A 21460-nucleotide genomic window follows, 5' to 3' on the forward strand; every position below is an offset into this window, starting at 1 on the left:
GTGTCTCTTAAGGTTTCCTTTCTCTGTGAAACTCTTTCCACACTGAGTGCAGGTGTGCGTCTTTTCGGCTTTTGTTCTTTGAATTGTAAAGTTACGATGTTCCTCCTCCTCTTCATTCAGTTCTTGTCTTTGCTCTTTCACTCTCACCTGGTCTAAAATACACAGAAATACAGTTAGAATTAGTTCAAGTGAACCCTGATTTAATAGCAGAAAGCAAAAGAGATCAGGTGTAAGATATTTTATGTGGCAAAGTTTTGTTCTGTCGTTCACTTGTTATTATAGTTAAAATATGTTTGACAACTGCTATATACAAGGTTATGATTTAGATGCATTTCATCATTTATCATCCATATACTGCTTATTAATTCACATCTACCAAAGCAGTTGTAACGACTGAGACAATCAGACACATAACTATTACATTTAACAAATAAGCTTCAAAGCCCACTCTTAGGAATGTAACATTGTTGTATGTTTGTTTAGTTTAGTTATGTTTGTGATTTAGTTAATAAAACTTGTGCACAATATGTATTTGGTTCTGATTCTCTGCTTGCAACAAAGTTTACTTTACGATTTAGATTTTGACTACAGGCTCTTAGTACTGTACAGTAAGAAAAGACATTTCCCTTCCCTGGAATTGAATATTTCTTAGAATTAATAAACAATTAACGCTGAGTGTTCACAAGACAAACAGGTGGGTTGATTGTAATATTCATTTTACTACATTAAGTTAATTATATTAACTGATCCAAATATTCATAATCAATTATAACCAGTTATTACTGATTATTAATATTTCATAGAGCTAATTCATTACACAGTCAACAATGAAGAATCAAGAATGGACACCAACCTATTTGTTCCTCAGTATCTTCATGTTTTATTCTGGATGGTTCTGGATCACTCATGTCTTCAATCTCCTCTTTAACAGATTTCAGCTGCTACTCCTGGAGTTTGAAACTAAAAATTTCACTTCAGTTCTTGTCTTTGCTCTTTCACTTCCACTGGGTCTGAAATATATTAAAACATTAAGTTGTTAGAATGAGTTCTGGAGGATTAATGTGAATTTTCAAGTGAACCCTGATTTAATAACAGCAAACAAGTGAGATCTGTTTATCAAATATCATATTTTTGATGTACCAAAGGTTAGTTTTGTCATCCTCTATCCGATTTACAGCAAAAGAGTAACACTTGACCTGACGTACAACGTAATGACGACCGCGGAAGCGCAGAGGATAGAGCAAAACAAAACACCAGTCACGAATCAAAGTCTAAAACGACAATTTCTGAAGAGAACTGTTGGAGGAGCTTGAGTTTGTTGTCCAGCCCTGTTTGTTTGTAACCGCGCATCGTCACTCATCGTCTAGTGTTACTCTTTTGGCCTAAGTCGACTTGCGTATGCCGTCTGCCGGATATTTTTCTTACACGAACACATCGCTTCACTTCAGAAGGCCTTTATTCACTCCCCAGGGCCGTGTGGAGCACTTTTATCATGGATAGATACACTTTAATGGACTTCACAACAGAAACGGCCATTCACTTCCATTATAAAGCTTGGAAGAGCCAGGACATTTTTTATTATAACTCAGATTGTATTCGTCTGAAAGAAGAAAGTCATAAACACCTCGCTTGAGGGTGAGTAAATGGGGTAATTTTAATTACTAATAAATTACTAATACTAATAATTAATTTTTAATTATAGGGAACTAGTTAAATAGTTAAAATGTGAATGACAATTGCTGTAGAAGATTATGATATAAGTGAATTTATGCCATATATATACCTAGATTATGTTCTTATTTTTCACAGCTCTTATTGTATCTAACAATATATATAAACTAGGGCTGTGCCGGTAAACTTGACACTATTTGTATATTCTGTGAGTGAGATCTTCATCATGTTTACTGTGGCGAGCAGAGTAAACGGCGTAGAGAGAACTGCGTGAGGCCGATGGCGTGATTACTGATGAGCGACACCTGTGAGACGCACCGGTCTCGTATCTCTCACGGAGGAGCGGGAATTTGCTTAGCAACGCTATAACGCACATCAACTGATCACTTTGTTTAGCGTTCATGTAAACACTACATTCAGATTCACCAATCGGAATGAATTCAGTTACATTGAAACAAAAGGTGGGCATGTAAACAATGAATGGCGACTGTAGAAAGCAAAAACTGAATCCCGGACATTTTGGACGATCTCGACGGCCGGACATGTCCGGGAAAAAGAGGATGGTAACTCCTCCTACTCAGCTTTCTCCACAGAGCAAGAGCCTGTTAGCTTCCAAAAAAAGATGGCTGACACTATTTGTACATTCTGTGAGTGAGATCCCACCCTCTATGGGCAGGCTGAGAACATGCAGAACAAGCTCCTACTGGGGGGGGGGGGGGGGTCAATTGTTAGATGCATCGCGATGCGGACGTGGACGATTCTGAATCGATTCTCAAATGTCAAAAATCGATTTTCTAATTTATTTATTTTTTCTAATAACGTAATATTGACAGAACGCAAAAGGCGGAACTCAGCAGACGTGCAGTGACACGACAGAGACGCATGATGGTTGAGTCAGACAGTTGAGTTGGACAGTCTGTGGCGTCTGGTGCACACAACATTAATGCCAGTTGTGATTAATACTTAAATCATAAATCACAATTTAATACTTTTTGTTGCCCTTATCCTTATGGTGTGACTTGGCCAGGATTCGTCAGGAGGGTCACCTCTCATCACTACCCTGTTGCATTTCTCCCTTACTTTAAATGGAGGTCAGAGGCTTCGACCATCCTTTACCCATGAGGTTGGAGGAAGTCGACAATGTGATACATTGTCTTTGAACAGAAAAGGATTTAAAAATAATTTGAAAAACCCAAAAAACTAAAAACAAAACCTTTACAATGATTTACAATAGTACATAATACAGAGGTTGCATGATTATTCTGTGACAGCTAGTAATTTCTGAGATGCAAAAAATAAATAAATAACTCATATGTGTTAAGAGCCAGCTTTACTTTTCTTCTTTTCTTACACAAGCAATATATATATATATATATATATATATATATATATATATATATATATATATATGAAGAGCTCTTTTCCAAAACGGGATAAACGGCATTTAAAAAAAAAATGAGTTTGTCATGTCATTTTGCTGTGTTCTGAACCTATTCACTGCTCCATCAACGTTTCATGCCAAATCGCTATATTTACTTGTTTAAAATGTACTGCAAGATGCAGTTTCTTTCCAAAACGAGATAAGCGCCAAACCTATTTTTAGCCTAAACGGGATATATCCTCTCAACCAATCAGAATTCGGTGAGCGTTCTACGCAATCCAAATAGGCGGCGATCTGAACAGAGGTTTGTTACTTTGTTTATGTTCATTCATTCCTCAAAATGAGTGCTTTAAACTGTAGTAACACTTTTGATGGCCTTGATGAGCCAGTGAGACCTACACCTGGGGGTAGAAAACGCAGACTGGACAAAGAAAATCACAAAAAACAACAAAAAAAGAAGGTTCGTCACTCGGGTGGCTCGTTAATACCAACAGTGGGATGTCAACACAAAGCTGCCGCCAAAGGTTTCTGTCAGGCCGAGAGGCTGTCGCCGGACGATCTGATGGTAAATTTAAACTATTTTTATGAAAAACAAAACAAGGTTGACCAGGACCAGGCCATACTTCATCTCCTGGACATCACACAAGTGACAAGGAAGCGTCCGAAAGTCCAGGACATTAACAAACAAAAAGACCGGAATGTATCTGTTAAGTACAGTCTTTTGTGCAACAGACATCTGGAGAAAGTGCCCGTTTGCAAGGCGACCTTCATAAAAGTGTTTTGTGAGTACAACTTTCGTTTCAGAAAGGTTTCCCCCTCGCGATAAAGATATTTTCCTGTAAAGAAGCCTGCTAACGTGACATTAAAAGTACTGAATAGTTCTACTAGCCTACTGATAGATAGACTGGCCTTTGATACACTGACCATGATAAGGTGCTATGGTAGATTGTGTGTAGTGATGATAGTGCAAAAGTACAAAATGCGGCCAGTAAAAAGTGCAGGGATATGTGCAAAGATGTGATTGTTCTTACATATGATTGGACATTATGTTGTTGTTACATGGTATGTCATTGCTATAGAGTAGGGCTCACACACACATTTTCTATGAGGTTTTGATGCTTTGGGAATACAAAATGTTTTTTTTTTTTTATGCCAATAAAGCATACTGAATTTAGAGAGAGAGATGTGTGTGTGTGAAAGGTGATATGTTGAGCAAAAGCAGTTCCTAACCCCTGCTAAGGAGAATACTGAAAGGGGGAGGGAGTTTATTTTACTATTTATTTTATTTGGCTTTTATTTATTTCATGCATTTGCACTTATTTAATTTATATTCATTTATACTATGAGTACCTGATTATATGTTGCATGTTCTCTTGTTTGTTTGTTTTTTAAAAGACAAACCATCATTTTTTTCCAAACATTGATGGATTTATAGCGTTTTGAAAAAATAAATAAATAAACTTTGAATTTATCATCAACAATATTGTTGTTTGATTTAATAGTCATTGTTCAACATGTTCAGACTGAGCCAAAAAAACATTTTAACAGGATAAATTGAATATTCACAAAATGTGTGGGTCTAGGTAAAAAATGTAATTTTCCTGAAAACTACTGAAATGGATTTATCCCGTTTTGGAAAAGAGCTCCTCATATATATATATATATATATATATATAAAGCTAATAATTGCAAAGCTGATATTCAGCATCATTACTCCAGTCTTCAGTGTCACATGATACTTCAGTAATAATACTAATATGCCGCTAAAAAGAAGCATTTCTTATTTTCTTATTATTATTTTTTATATTATTAGTATTGAAAATGTTTTTTTTTTATATAAAAGTAATTTTTTTAAGCATAAACAAATATCACTAGATTTGTCTTCGCTCAAAATGTTATAACCTCTAACTTAACCTACCCAGATAAGCTCCAGCTACTAAGCTACTACTAGCAAACATATAAAAATGTGGTTTTTATTTTCAACTTGGGTTTTATTGTTGACCAAGTTCAAAGTCTTTCATAAGACAAAAACCATAACAAACATCTTTGTAAAAATAACTTTTACATTACACTAGGCACATAGGCTAATATACTGTTTAATTACATAATAAAAGTTCACTCACCACAAAAATACATTTTTAAATTCAATAATCAGATGAGATGATCCTATACTTTAACAATTATTTGTCTTTAATTAGCCATGATTAATGACTAACTGCATGATCTACATAGCTTTACTGAACCTAAACGCAAATATTGAGAAAGTGACTGACAAATATATGCATATACTTACAAAGCCAAAGACGCACTGTGCTGTGGCTCTTAAAAGAGCCTTTGGGTGTATGTAACAGCTATTGACAAAAAAACAAGGGAAGGAAAAGGTGAGAAAAAGAAAAGCATCACTGAATTTGATTCAGAAATATTGCATTTACAAATCCAAATGTATTGATTGTTCATCAATGATCATTGACTAATCAATTTTTTAAGAACATGGCAAATCATACATGCAGATGACTGCTAGATTGATCACTTACAACGATCAGATGAAAGTTGACACTAAAAAAAGAGAGAAAATAATCATTTTCATGCCATTCACCATAAAATCAATAAAAGCTGTTATTTATGAATATATCAAAACATCTGAAACATGTACAAAAGAAACTCTGTCAAGTAAAAGAAATATTAAATCACAATACAACATATTTTCATTATTGAAAATAATTTTACTTGAATGTGATTCATATTTTTTCCCTGGTTGTATAAATGTTGTACCTTTACTGTATTTTGTTTTGTATTGTATAAAAAGTGCAATTATAAATTACAGAAACGTCCGTCCGTCCGTCTCTCTCTCTCTCTCTGTGTGTGTGTGTGTGTGTGTGTTATTTGCAACCGTTAGTTGCGGGCACGAGTAAGTGCAGTGCCAAGTTTGACGTTGTTTGGATTAGAACTGCTAAAGAAAGAAGCCCCAACTAAGGTTGTGTTTTAAAAATATAAAAATAAACATTCTGACATACTCTGTCAGCTACACTGTTTACTTCTGAATATTAGCCTATATTTTATTCACAGCCATCATTTGTAGTAACCTGATCCCTGAATTCAATGCGTTCACAGTCTCTTTCACGGGCACCACTAAAAACACACAAAAACTGATTTTGCACTAGTTATTATAATCTCACACGGGTAGGCTACTGTATGCTTAGTCACTTCTGTCTCTCACTCAAGGCGGCCGCACACCGGACGCGCAGCTCAGCGCCGCGTCGCGCCACGTCTAGGACAACTGTCACCTGAAAATCCGATAACATCAGCAATTTTCTGATTTCTGTAAATAAATATAAAACTAAATGTATATTGCAGCACAGGGTGAAGTCCGTATATACATTAACTACGATTTGAGACACACACATGTAAATTTAATATAAAACTATGTAAATGGCGCTCTGTGGCGCGGCAGGATTTTGAACACGGTCCTGAGCCGCCGCGGACAGACGCCGAAAGGCGCCGCCGGTGTGTGTACTCTCATAGAGAATAGTGTGTTCGAATTTAAAAGACGTGGCGCTGCGCGGCGCGCCGCCGAGCTGCGCGTCCGGTGTGCGACCCCCTTCACTCTCTCATTGTAAACAGAGAGAGCGCTCGCGCTCAGAGTGCATGAGAGAGGAGTTCACGCGCTCGCGCTCCGAGTGCGTGAGAGAGGAGTTCACGCGCTCCTGAGAGAGCGAACTCCCACACTTTCACGTAGCCAAATATTAGAGTAAAATATTATTAATAATTGTAAACTTACTTCAGGGTTCATACACATTTTAACCAATACTTTTCCATGACTTTTCGGCACATTTCCATGACTATGTATTCCTGAAAATGTCAGTCGACATTATAAGAATAAAAATATGTGTTAAAGTTTACCCTCAGAGGTTTCACAATGAAATGGATGACAATTGATGTGGTACAATCCAAAATAAAGTGCAAGATCTTTGAAGGACACAGGATAAAATACATGTACAGTGTCCTCAGTATTAAAGGATACTTTAAATATGAAACTAAAACCACCAGTAGGTGGCGGCAAGTCACTGTCTTAATAAGCGAGTTGTTGGAGTCATTTATTCAACCGATTTGTTCAAACGGCTGATTCGTTCAGAAAAACAAGTGATTGTTCATTGAATCGTTAAAATGATTCGTTCAAAACGCGGATTTCATTAAATATTTTTTTTTTAAATCATCGATGTCTGTTGGACTACGGCTTCATTATGAAATTCTCGTCGGCGATATAAAGTGAAAATTGACAATATTGTGTCCAAAAAGTAACTCACAATGTTAACTTTATTGTTAATTTAACTGTTGTATAAAATAAATAGCACATTTGCAATTATGCACAGGAAAACGGCACTCTTGCTCATGTGATATTCTAATATAACAACATAATATGATATAAATATAAGACAAAAACTAATTTGGGGACATCTATAACTGCACTGATAGATCACGCAGTGAAAGTAAGTAGGCCTATGAGAGACAAACGCGATGTCAGCTCGCACTCGCAGTGCCTCGTACATAGTTAAACAATGATTACAATATCATAGTTCATAGACAATATCGCACACACCTAGGCACATAAAGAATGAACTTACAATTGAACTGACATTTACTCGTTTTCTTCTCTCCTCTCAGGAGACACACGTAGGCTTTTATGCTGAGTATATCCTCTTTCCGCTACGTTAACATTCTCGACCCACCGGTGCTTGCAAAACTTTAGCATGCTCGTGCCACTTTCCTGGCATTTCAATTAAATTTCTGTCAGCACCGACTTCGCCTCAGGCAACATCGCAACAAGTGAGTGAATCGGAAGTGAACTGAACGTTATGCCGCCCGGATATAAGGACGTTAAGACAACGCGGAATATTTTTTTTTATTAAACAGTTTTAGTATTAATCACATATTATGCTGTGTTAAAAAAAAAATTCCATGACTTTTCCAAAACTTTCTGGGTCTTTTTATTTTTTCAAAACCTTTCCAGGCCTGGAATTTGCATTTTTCAAATTCCATAACTTTTCCAGGTTTTTTCAAAACGTACGAACCCTGTTACTTTTAAAAAACTAACGTTAACTTTACCAACATGAATCTGAAACGAAATAGGTTTTCTCAATCCTAGCAAATCTGCTCCATATAGTGTGAATGACGTCAGACAGATATAACGGTATTAACGGTAGCAGCGCTGAAAGTGTACCATATGGGAAAAAAGCCACAAAAAAAAAGCAGAAAAGCCATTGTTTATGAGAACAGAAGATCTAGATGTGTATGTTTTACAGACAGGCCGTCCATTTTATACTTATACAAAAAAATACTTTACCTCAGTAAAACTCTCCGTCCGGCGATGTCCTCTCATCCAAAGGGGAGTCCGGCTGTGCGCGCGATGGGCGCGTGTCCCTTGCTTATATACCCTCGATCTGGTTCTTTCGCGGTCTTTGCACTTGATGTGAAATAGTAACGTTTATATATTTTTTTCTTTATTATTATTATTAATATTATAAGCGAAGTCAATTTTGTTGGGATATAGTAATATTACTACTAATACAATTATTTTTCTCTTTTTTTGTTATTATTATTATTAAGCAAAGTCCATTTGGATGGGATATAATAATAATAATAACAAAAATAATAATAATTATTATTATTATTACTAGTAATAATAATAATAATTATTATTAGTATGGCACATTTAATAATAAAAAATATATACTAAAAGTCAAATGTTTTGGTGTAACTTCAGTTCATAGGTATACCCATCAGATTTATTTAACAAAAACATGAACAAATACAAAATAAACAAAAAACAAAAAATGTCTGTCATTCCAATTATTTTATATACAGTATAGGCTATTTATTGTTGTTATTATTATTTTTTGCCATAATCCACCTCTCTCTATTTTTCCTCACATTGAAAAATCATGGGAACTCAAATATGGTCCTTGTGGATTTTTTATTTCAACATGGAGAAAATAATATAATAATTGTATTTGAGCTGGTCTCCCATTTGCTCTACTCCATTTAAGTTCATCATGCTAATCCTTGATATAATTAAATCATAAATAATATAGGCACATATTTTATTACAGTTCAACATTTTTAGTTTATAATACATTTTTGTTACAGTTTTAATGGCAACAGGTACAATAAAAAAAAAAATTATTAATATAAAAATTTATATAAAATCATGAATTTAAAACTCCTTAATTTGAAGTTCTATGAATTGTGGCATTTTTATAATTTAATCTGCCTAATGCGCCATTTCTCAACCACAATCGGCCCAGCTACACACAGCCAAAACCTAGCCAGATCCGGCAACCATTACTGGGCCAGAGCTGGTCACTTCCGGTGAGCCGCTGCCAGTACACAGCCGAGTGAGCCGACACTCAGCCGTGATTGGCCCGATTCCGCTGGCTACCTGGGTAACGAATGGAAAATTGCCAATTTCATTGTGACCTATTTAGTATTTTCTGTATGAGAGCTGCTTTCTGTATTATCAATATGCTGTAAACCGATCTGTTATACACACGTTACACTGCCCTCAACACTCACAGTGTGTATCAGTTCAATGCCAGTCACAAAAAGTTACATTTTGACTGTGCTCTCTGCAGATGTTCATTCACTTTTTTTTGTATAAGCTGTTTTTGATTGTGGTATACAGCAAACATTTCAAGTCATAACTCTTTATTATTTAGTTGTGTATAAAAGTGGCTTTGTAATTATTCAGAATATGCGTAAGTCCACAAGCATTATGTGTGTATGAGAGCTGCTGGTACATCATTCTATATTTTTGAACGAAAACTGTTTGTGATTTTGCTACAGCAAAATGTTTTTTTTTTTTCTGAAGGATTATATTGCTCATTGGAAATAACAAGAGGATGTTGGTCAGATTAGAAGTCTACTAGTATTAAATGCTAGAGATTCAGAATATGCTGAAGTTTGTAATCATTTACTACAAGTACGCTGCTAGTACAGGCACACATTTATTTTCCTGTTGGTTCTTTGCAATGTTGGGACATATGCTGGCAAATGTAACATTACAGTTGACTTGCCAAATCACTTCCATTTGTTTTATTAATAAAATTAATATAGGAACTATTGGAAGTAAATTTGTTATGGGTCATCATAAATACTTTGCTGTAAAAGTACCAAAAAAAAAAGAAGCATGGATAATCGTTACCCTCTGAATGGTGATGGAATGGAATCGTGAGGTGCCTAGAGATTCCCACCCCTAGTGCTGACAGTGCTGCATCATCTCCTTCACAAGGATCTGCTTTTCTTCTGGCAGTCGTGAGACCAGCATTAGTTGGTCAAAAAGCTTCTTCTTGGCGAGAATGTCTACACCGTCTGAAGGAATGAAAACATCATACATGAATAAACTCATTTGATGATGATACATTTTAAATAAACACAAAGTTAAATATTAATACAACACCTGTGTTCTGTTCCTGCCAAGGCCAGATCATGCTCTCTGCAGCTTTGTTGGAGAGTTTCTACACAACTGAGTGTGTGTCCACAGGATCACCATCAGGTTGTTGGTTGTATCTCTGGATCTCTTCTAGCAAGCGCTTCTTTTCTTGGGCAATCTTCTGAGTAATCTTCTTACGCCTTTTGTTGCGATCTGTAATAAGAGCAAAAACAATGGTATTACAAAAGAGCTGCCATGGCATTTAATGAACAGAAACAATAGAACTTCCATCTGCATGCCTTACATTTACTAATACATACCATTCTGTCTATAAAGGTAGTGCTTCTTCTGACAAATGCTCACAGAGAAAGAGTGCTTAGATGGAGATCTGCAAACCACGAGCATCAACAGAACTGGCTGCTGCATTTCCTAAATTCAAGTGAAGAAGAAAGAGAAATGTTTCAAACACAGTTAAGTTTTCTTAATTGCACATAGTACAGCAGCAACACACACACTTTAGGACAATGTTTAATTTGGACAGAAATATCTATCTCGTATGTTTTTCTCATACCGTACTGGACACTGACTGCATGTTTCAGCAACAATTAGGGACCAAGCAACATAGGCCAAGAGGCATAGGCATCTAATCTGTGTGATATCTTTATTATCATCACTTTTCAAGATTCTGTGTTTATGAGAGTCCATAGTCCACAGTCTTTCTTTATGAAAGTCATTGATTGGGGATCCATTCCACACATCGGATTTGGTGACCCCATGACCTTTATTGTAGCTCCACCAATAGGCCAAACTTTCAAAGATGAAAAAAAAAAATATATATCCTCTGAACTGACAGAAGTAACACGTGGTGCTCTTGCGGATTAAGGAAAAAAGAGAAATCCTTAGGTTTATAGTTTTCTACAGATCTAGTTTCTGTTTCCAATGAGAAGCTGAGATACTTGCACCAAGAATGAGAACCAACAAGTGCCTTTTGAAAATATCAGAATTACAAGCGGAGCATGCATGAATGCTGCAAACATGGAGCCTTAAGGCTGATTTATACTTCTGCGTCGGACCTACGCCGGAGCCTCTACGCCGGAGCCTCTACGCTATAGACTACGCGTAGGTTTTCATTTTTACTTCTGCGTCGTTGTCCGCGTTGACGCACAATTACACATGCAGAGGGAGCATGTGAAACCCGAGGGAGGGGTTCTAGCAGACCAATCACAGCGCTTGCGTCCACATAGAATTGACGCGATACATTTTTGGAGAGGTGCAAGTCAGGGTACGCCGAAGGGTACGCGCGCTACACACAGCCTACGACGCAGCAACGGCGGGAGTTCGACGCAGAAGTATAAATTGGGCTTTACTGGCACATTGTGCTTGGTCTGTCATTTCCTACCTCAAATAATATTGTTCCATTTTGGTCTGATTTGCATGAACATGCACCAATCATTCTGTTTTCGTTGCTAAAATGTTTACTTTCTTTAAGTCAAAATACTAATTGAAGACTTATGACTTGCAAATAGTGCCCATCCCCACATCATAATTTAACATTAAGCTACAGCTACATGCATTACAACCGCTTACCGCTACTGGCCCACTGATGACATCATCAACTCACTGCTTTAGCATGTCATCACTGCAATGCAACTGGTCCTGCATCTTCTTCAGGCTCTCTGTTGCATCTAAGGTGTTTTCTACTGTCTGCAAAACAGCAACACACAACACACTGTCATTTCATAAAATACCAAAAAGTATATGTTCCTGCCTGATTTAATATAATGACATATTCGACTACATATACATAGCTGAAGTGATGCATTTTGGGTGGACTTTAAGTTCAAATTTAACAGTTTAAAATAGTACATCCTTTTTCAATACATGAACATACCTTTTTGAATCTGGAAGACAAGGCAATGTGGAGGCCGTTCTCTTTACGTCGATTCCACCCAATAGCATGGACCGTACGCATATCAGTTCTTACTGTAAAGAACAATAGAAAATCACAATAAATTGCTAAATGTTAATGTGTACATTTGCAGGGGAGCAGGGGGCAAAGAAGCTTACAAACCTGACTTGGACATATACTTTGTGGTCAGGGCACATCTGGAGAGAAAACTATTGACTTGCTCTGCTTCTTCACCAAGAGTGGTTCCGGCACCTTCCTGGTTCCTTGCATTCCACAGAATCTACAGGAAGCAGTGGACTTGTTAAACAGGGTGGACAACAGGGTGATCAATATTGATGCATATCCCAAGGTCACCAGCTGTAGAGGACAGCACATAGGGGCTCATGTACAACTCAAAACACACTCCTGGGTTGTTGTTTGGGTCACAACATCATTCATTGTGGTACTTTACGTTAATTGTTGGCTACATCACTCTGAAATGTAAAAGTAGTTAAAAGCATCACCTCGCATTTTGTATTGTGGGCTTTGGCGTGCATCACGGACAAGCAATGTCTCATTTTCTGAAGAGGTTGAAGATGAGTCAGGGCCTCTGACACCTTCTCCAGGTATGGCACATAACGGCAGGTCACATCCATGGCCACAAATGCAGCATCCTGGAACTCTTTTTGGAGAAACATTGGATATGTAAAGATTTCTCCTCTATACATATTCAGACCTTTTGGAAAAAAAGAAATAAGTAGAGAGCACATTGCACACTGAAGAATAGGCTTCAGATGTTTCATCTCCAAATATTTTTCATTGCAATTTATCAAGACCAATACCAACCTTTGAGGAGGAATGCATGCCTGCACACAGCAATTTCTACACCTTCTTCATCCAACTTGTTGGCCTGCTTTGATGTCTCTCTTGCTGCTGTCCAGTGGGATTCCCCACACATCGCTCTTCCTGCCGTCTACCAAAGTAAAAAGTTAAATAGCAGGGCTGCACGCTCAAACACACCAACAATTACAGTCTGATTAGATTTTGTCTTTGATTGCCTGACCCATCTTCCATCTGCAACTCCCTGGAGTATAACAAACCAATTGAAATTATTTGCCATTTAGCATGCAGGAGGATAATTGCAATAGTCTAACTTGGTCAGAAATTGTGTCAGACATACTGTATGTGCGGCAACCAATACTATAGATACACTGTGCCCTCTGGATTAGAATCTAGTTGTATTTTTTTCATCCAGCTCTGCAACTTCACTCTTTGTGAAAGTCCGATTGCGTCGCTAACCTCAGCAACCTGCCATTGCCATCTCAACACCTGATCAAAGATTCCCTCATCCGAACACCTAACAAGGCTACAGTGTTTCCAACTTTACTTCCAATTAGTTATAAAATAAGCCAGAGATACAGATACCCGCGGCTCAGCCTGATTGAAAACTCACACTCTTGACTTCCCCCGGACTTCCTCAACAAAACTGGACACCTCAGAGTCTTGGGATAAAAACACTCCATCAAAGAACCCTGGCTCTTCACTCCTACAACAAAATGTATTCTGGATAACCACTGTAGTAAGAAGTTGTACATAATAATAATAAATTATAATAATTGTATTTATATGACACTTTAAAAAAAAAAACAAGGTTACAAAGTCTAACATGGATATTATATTCAACAGCTACAGTATCAACAGCTTAATTTTAAATAACAAAATGAGAACTATATTATTATGATAATGTTAATAGCAAGCACATACATGAACTACATTGGCTGTTTTTAATGTGTACACAAAACTCACTGGTTTGCTTTCTGGAACCTGTAGAGTTTTCTGTTGCCATCCACTGAAACAGCACCATTTCAGGACTACAGGCTGGACAGACAAATGACTCCTTTTCCAGAAGTTGGTCCTCTTCAGAGTTGCAGTACACATATTGCAGAAAGCTCCTCTGAAAAGCATCTGCATTCACTTTGCCAGTCTGAAAAACAACTTATAGAACAGCTTTAAATGACAATGAACTACAAGGTCACCCCATTTATGTTTTGTCAATGTACCTTTTCAAACCCAAGAAAGGATGCAATTGGCAATGCTGTCTAATATGGTCTTCAGTTCAGTTAATCTCAGTAACCTGAAATATTACAGCCACTTGTGGACCTTGACTTCATATGTGGGTATATTTGAATTTGCGCCCTGTTTGGACTCGAACACCCTTTTTGCCACACTGTCCAGCCTTACAGCTACTTATAATAATAACGAATGCATTTGTTTTTCAGCTTCAAATGTTTACTCACTCTTCCAAACCGCTTTGTTCTCTGGTCCAACATTGCTGTGAAGGCTTTCACTGACATTCCTGGAGCTGTTGTCTTCATAGCTGCAAAGGAATGGAACAGATCTTGGTGGAAAAGTGTCTGTGCTTGCATGGTAGCGGGCCAGTAACCACTCCTTACAAAGTCACTGACTTCTGGAGCCCATTGCTTATTGCAATGTTTGCATGTTAGCACTGGAACGTGAAGATTATAACGGCCTGAGAGCACATGAAAGACAAATAACTAACAAGGAACTAAAGTAATATGTTAGATAAACAATATTTTTTTACCCAATCCTACCATTTATGCAAACCAGTATGATGGATCTACCAATAGAGATTGCAACATCACCAGTGTCACAAGAGCAGATATTTTGAGGAAAGGCTGTTGGCAGCAAACAATCTGCAAGAGCAAAGGACAATCAGGATGACATTAAATATTTTTTTTTTACATTTTCCAGTAGAGGATAGTGGTGTCTGACTATTTGCAGGAGAATGCAGATTTTCATTACAACCTTTGGTTGTAACTATAATGATATTTCTGTATTCAGGGTCATTCCACGAAATTGGTGCCTTTTGTGTCCCTGAGAAATAATCAGACGTAGAATTACTATAACAACAAATAAATTTGTGATTTAAAAACATAATAGTACTATGTATTATTTCCTCAATATTACACTAAATTAAAGTCATTTATATATTATTTTAAATAATTTAAATTGCATTTATGCTGATAAGGGTAAGGTTTTTGGCCTGTCCCTCCCTGTGATTGTTCTTTTTCAGCAGGACTTTTAATTAGCAAATTGAAGGCAAAATTATACAAAAATCACATTTTCATATTGTTCTAAGTATAGTGTCACTGTTAAGCAATGTTTTGGCATAAATATACATTATTTTTAATAAAATATAAACCATTTTATCGGTGTCCCCTGATTTCATGTCATGCCTGTTACCCTCACCAAAAACCCCTTGTAAAATAATGGTACATTCCTGTGACATCACTTCAAGGGAGTTACATCATCTCTCAATCATTATTCCAACAGTTAAAACTAGGGATGCACCGATCCACATTTTTTCACTTCCGATCCGATCCCGATACCTGAATTTGGATATCGGCCGATACCGATACTATTCCGATACCAGAGCTGTGTTTGCTTTAATATTATTATTATCATTATTGTTTATTTTATATGATGCTGAAATAAACTCCTCTCAACAGGCAAGTATGATATGTAGGCCTACATATTTATGCATGTATGGTAAGTATAAGGTCAGAAAAGGAAGTCAGAAAAACAGTAAATCCTGTTAACAGGAAAAATCCCATTCTGAAAACAAATATGCAACTGTAGGTCATGTCAATATTTATTACATTCCCAAAATGTCAAATACTTGAGTCTTGAAATATAAGAAAAGTGCAAGTGTAAACATCTTACACACACACACACACACACACACACACACACACACACTATCTAAAGGGTGATCCTCGCTCCGATGCTGTAACTCTCTCGATGAATGCTCGATCAACATCAGCCATGTGCAAACAGACAAGCGGATTTCGCCTCAGACGCGCGTCAATTTCGCTTCAAACTTTTGCTTTTTACGAGCGTCAATTTCGCTCTGGGCGCGCGAATGGATTCAAAATATTCAAGCGTCCAACTAGACGCGGCAGACGCGAATTTGACGCGCTATTCGCGTTTGGTGTGAACGCACAGTAACGTGGTGCTTTTTTAAATGTTTGATTGCATTCGTTGTGTTGTACGACGCGTGGGAGCTTCAACGAGCTCTGAATTACGGCTTTGCAAACATTGCATTTTGCTGTCTTGCTCTGCGGTGTTTCCAGTGTGAAGAATTTCCACACAGCGGCCGCAAACTGCGGAATGGATTTCCTGAGCGGTGGCGTGTCTCATAACTCTGTGTCTCATTGAGCCGCGCCTCCGTTCAGGAAATCCATTCCGCAGTTTGCAGCCAGCTAGCAGACTAGCCGGCGGGAATCACTTTTGGAGTCATTTCAGCAGACAACGTTAAAGCGCAGACATGACTCAAGGATATCGGATATCTCCGCAGGTTGGATCGGGAAAATCCGATACGTGAATTACGTTGGTATCGGTCCCGATACCGATACTGGATCGGATCGGCCCCATCCCTAGTTAAAACACAAGTAAGTTTCTCTCTCTCTTCTATAATGCTCTATTTTGATGATTTATTAGGTATAACTGAGGTGGGGACATCATGCAATGTCAAAACTGTTACTGATTTTTAAAGTATAAATTTAAACAATTATTTATTTAACTTAATGTAATCAATATCTACAATTAATATCCTTTCAAAGTGTACAACATGTGCTTTTGTGGCCTTGCCCTAATAGCTAGCAATTAGCAAATTAGCTTGAATTTGTCAAACCTGTTACTGTCAGGCCTGTTACTTTTGTATAGTAACAGGTTTTGACATGTGGGGTAACAGGGATGACATAGATTAGGTGTCACCTTAGCCACACTGTTTTTAAAGAACAGTGATCTTTAAAAATCTTTAAAACACTTTTAAAGGTCATCCTGGGTGTTTTATTGAGCTAATGCCTATATCATTCAGAGTTGGTATTGCTGGTGCATCTGGCAATTAAAGTATTAACCCTCTGATGGTCTTCGGGGTCTTTTTGACCCGCAAATGACTTTTGCTGAATTAAAAAAATAAAATAATTCTCTTTGTCTAAATGGCATGAAACTTTGTACGGCTCTCAACCCTTTCTAGATGTACAATAATAAAAAATGTTTTTATGTTAGCGTGAAAAAAAGTGACTTTCGTGGTCTTCGGGGTCTCCAGAGACCCTAGACAATAACATGTAATTTTGTAGCAGAATAATTCTTTTTATTTTTTTACAAATGTAAATTTACTCTGTTTATTAATGTTTTTACTCCACATTTGTGCAGTTTTGGGAGGATTTATGATATATTTTAAATTTATATAAATAAATTTAAAAAAAAAAATTTTATATATAGGTTTTTATACAAAACAGTTCATACAGTTTTTTTTTTATTTAAAATTCACTTTATAAATTTCTAAATTTCATTCATGGGGATAACATGGATAATTTGACATGGTTTTGTGTAAAATTTTTGCCCATATTTTGGAAAATGTAGTTTTAAAAGTAAAAAATTATAGTTTTAGCCACTAGATGGCTATAGAGCCCCATTATATGCTATTTTCTATTTGACTAACTGAAAGATATCTTTTCACAAGTTTTTTCCAGTTGGATTCATATCTAAATATTATGAAATCACAATTCTAACAATAAAAATTACTTTTTTGTGCGATTACAAACAATAGCAGTAAGGTGACTGCAGACCCTCGCCCCAATCTTGTAATGTTCAAGAAAGTGAAACCAAATGTTAGCATCTGTTTTCAGATCATCATAGAAAGACCAAGATCTGATTATCTTCCTTGCCTAATAATTGAACCAGGTCAGTATATTTTAAGTTCTGTGAGGGGACATACTCACACAGACAAACAGATGGACGCATGGGTCTAATTACTCTAATTACAATACCCTTAAATCTTTAGATCTCTAGAAATGTAATGTGCTTCACTAATACAACTATGTCAAGTAATACAATTTAAAAAGATAAAATTTTACAAAATTATGTAAACAAATATGTGCAGTGTACGCTGAAGAATGTGTGTCCTGTCATCCCTGTTACTCTGGTCAGTCCTGTTACTATGATGTCAATCCTGTTACTGTCATTAATTTCATAAAAAATATAAAAATTATATTTGAAATGGCCTTTCAAGTTTTTCCATTGTAACCCTATCTATACTGTATTTTTGACAAAGCCCTTCTTTTAATATCTCTCTTGTAAAAAATATATATTTTTCTTAATTGACATGTGATCACCCTCCAAAATTTGTATGTTCTTGGTCATCTGAATGACAAATATAAAAAAAAAATTTTTTAAATCTAATTTTTTTAACAATTCCAGTGAAAAGAGGGACTAAAATACTGCTCATATATGTGAAAACTATAACATATTTCTAATTAAAACTATAGTATATAGTAACGCATGTGTCTGTAACAGGCATGACAAAAATATCAAAACATGAGGTAGATAACTAGTCATAAAATAAAAAATTACATAGCCTGAGATGGCACAATATGATTTCTTGTTATTTTATGCTGTCTTCATTTAATGGATATTTTTTAAAAATTGTTAAATTGTTAATTTTTCAAAGTTGAAAAGGCACTGATTTCGTGGAATGACAATTTTACCAAGGCTACAATTATGTCACCTAACATATTAGCTATTATTATCAACTACAGATTCATGTTTTTTTGTAAGCGGTTACTGTTTTTCAGCTGAAGACAAAGGGTCTAGTCTAAATCTTGCTTAATTTCCCTTTACATTTAATCATTTAGCAGATGCTTTTATCCAATGCCACTTACAAATGAAGAGAGCAATAGAAGCAATCAAACCAACAATGTGCAATTTAGGTAAAATGCACTATATATGATGACATTAGAGATCAAATATATTGGGGATAGGAGTCTAATCCAACCCTACAGTATCATGCATCTGCAAGCAACTAGTAATGTCTGCGCGTGCCTGAATTATTCCATACGCACTGATTAGTCCACATTATTGACCCCTGGGGGGTCCCGTAGGCTTAGGCTAACCATGCAACTTTAGCTAAAAACGTTAGCAAACACTAATTCAGTCTGTTGATTTGTAGTGCTGTCATCAGCCATGTCTAAAAGCTGAAAACCCATGTCAAAAAAATTATTTTTTATTTATGTCAAACTGCAACAGGCATACAGTAGAAGTTAGCTTAGGCTAATGCCAATGGTAGGATACCAGCTGTGCTAACGGACCAGCGCACGTTCCAGTAACAACTCATTTTGACACATGGCCCCATGTAACAGAAACACTGAAATAATTAAAATAATAGTTAACACCGTGATCTCAAAAAAAAAAAAAAAAAAGATTGCTGCACTTACTTACCTGTTTGAAGGGTAACGCGCATCAGGAGCAGGCGAACTGAGCCTCACTGGTGACGTCATTGCTGTTGAAGGTGATGCGTGGTATTTAGACGCTTCTGCTCCCCACCGAAGTTTTTATTTTTATTTATTTATTTATTGCATTACAATATAAATCAGTACAATGGAAATAATACAAAACAAAGAACATGAACATGTGGGGATACAGAGAAAATGAAAGTAATTAATAACAGTAAATAAAATATTTTTTACAATTTATATAAAACTTGTTCTATAATACAGGATGTTTTCGAAGCTTTTTTATTGGAGGGGATTTTTTTGAAGTGAAGACAATAATAACTGTAAATCATAAGCAAAAATGTTGCAACTAGGTTTGAATTTAAGGTATCTTGCTTTGTGAATATGGTATTTACCCATCATACTGAAAAAGTTTAATATATCATCTAGCTTTTTATTTTCAGAGACATCAGAGTGAAAAATAACCTTACTGACAGAAATATTACATAACTGATGAAATGCAAGAAATATGGAAGCTGAAATTTGAAGCCAAAATTGTTTAGTAAAAGAACAGAAGTAGAATAAGTGTAAAATAGATTCTTCCTCCTCTTGGCAAAACGAGCATAGTGGGGAAATATTGCTGTAAAATTTACTTAAATATTTATTACAAGGGTAATAATGATGAATCATTTTTAAATGGATTTATTTTATTTTATTATGAAACAAAAATGTGTTTGGCACTGTCCATACCTCATGAAATGTGATATTTGGGAAAAGCGCTAACCATTTCCCATAAACTTTAATAATTGAATTATTACTATCAGTGATAAAGTTTCTTTAAAAAAATGTTTGTACATTTAACATCCAGGATATTTATGCCTTGTATAAGTAGTTCAGGGACATTCATATTTAAATTTTGATTTATAAGATTTGACCAAAAACAACAAATTAGAAGGGATAGACTTTGTAAATGTAATGTAGTTCTGTTTTGATACATTTAAACCGTATAGTTCAGTAACATCTTTATAAGAATAGAAGTCTCCACTATTGTTTACTAAGTCTGAAACAAAAACAATGCCCTTATGAAACCAATCAGGGCTGCTCTCAGTCCACGAGATGCTTCATCGGCAGGATTGATCTTAGAGCCCACATACTTCCACTGGTCAACGTCTGTGGCTTCTCTAATAACCGAAACCCTGTTTGCAACAAAGGTATGGAAACGTCTAGTTTCATTGCAGATATACTTGAGGACGGTTGTGCTATCTGTCCAAAACACTGACCTCTTCAGCGGCCACTGTAACTATCTCTGAAGCATTCTGTCCATTCGGACAGCCAGAACTGCTGCTGTGAGCACCAGACGAGGAATGGTGACTTGCTTCAGGGGCGTAACTCTAGTTTTTCCCACAAGAAATGAAACATGTACTTTATCATCTTTCAGTCTCAGGTAAGACACCGTACCATATCCAACTTGACTGGCATCTGAAAAGTTATGAATTTGTGCTGTTACAGATGTTCCAAAATCAGAAGGTTTAATGCAGAGATCCACCTGGAATCCAATAATTTTTTGGAGATCCGTTAGCCAGTCAGACCATTGTTTAGAGAAGGAAGGGGGTATTTGTTCATCCCACTTCAAGTTTATTCTACAGAGCTCCTGTAACATTAACTTAGCTGACATGATAAAAGGACCCAAAAAACCTAATGGATCGTACAGTGAGCTGACCACCGACAAAATACCTCTCCTGGTATGTGGCCGATCCTGTACCAAAGTCCTAAACCTAAACTTGTCAGACTCAACACAC

At 36.4% G+C, this 21460-nt stretch overlaps 1 protein-coding gene across 8 annotated transcripts; it reads right to left on the reverse strand.

Moving 5' to 3' along the window:
* Positions 1-2746: 2746 nt before the first annotated feature.
* Positions 2747-19730, reverse strand: LOC309506394 (uncharacterized protein). Of its 8 annotated transcripts, XM_082180298.1 has the most exons (17): positions 19669-19730; positions 14979-15080; positions 14664-14896; positions 14173-14350; positions 13820-13912; positions 13213-13339; positions 12891-13102; positions 12550-12667; positions 12370-12461; positions 12066-12182; positions 10799-10907; positions 10506-10691; positions 10251-10417; positions 8394-8513; positions 5587-5608; positions 5346-5403; positions 2747-2825 (listed from the first exon to the last, which is right to left on the reverse strand). In XM_082180298.1, the coding sequence occupies exons 1-6, from the start codon at positions 19688-19690 to the stop codon at positions 13260-13262; spliced, it is 708 nt and encodes a 235-aa protein (XP_082036424.1). In that variant the 5' UTR covers positions 19691-19730; the 3' UTR covers positions 2747-2825; positions 5346-5403; positions 5587-5608; positions 8394-8513; positions 10251-10417; positions 10506-10691; positions 10799-10907; positions 12066-12182; positions 12370-12461; positions 12550-12667; positions 12891-13102; positions 13213-13259. The 8 variants fall into 8 exon arrangements, with proteins under 8 accessions (XP_082036424.1, XP_082036423.1, XP_082036429.1 ...); XM_082180297.1 differs by lacking the exons at positions 2747-2825; positions 5346-5403; positions 5587-5608; positions 8394-8513 and adding an exon at positions 8811-9488; XM_082180303.1 differs by lacking the exons at positions 2747-2825; positions 5346-5403; positions 5587-5608; positions 8394-8513 and having other exon boundaries at positions 8811-10417; positions 14664-14743.
* Positions 19731-21460: the final 1730 nt, after the last annotated feature.

The sequence above is a fragment of the Leuciscus leuciscus genome (genome assembly GCF_965113295.1).
Source record: "Leuciscus leuciscus genome assembly, chromosome: 9".
NCBI lineage: Eukaryota > Metazoa > Chordata > Actinopteri > Cypriniformes > Leuciscidae > Leuciscus > Leuciscus leuciscus.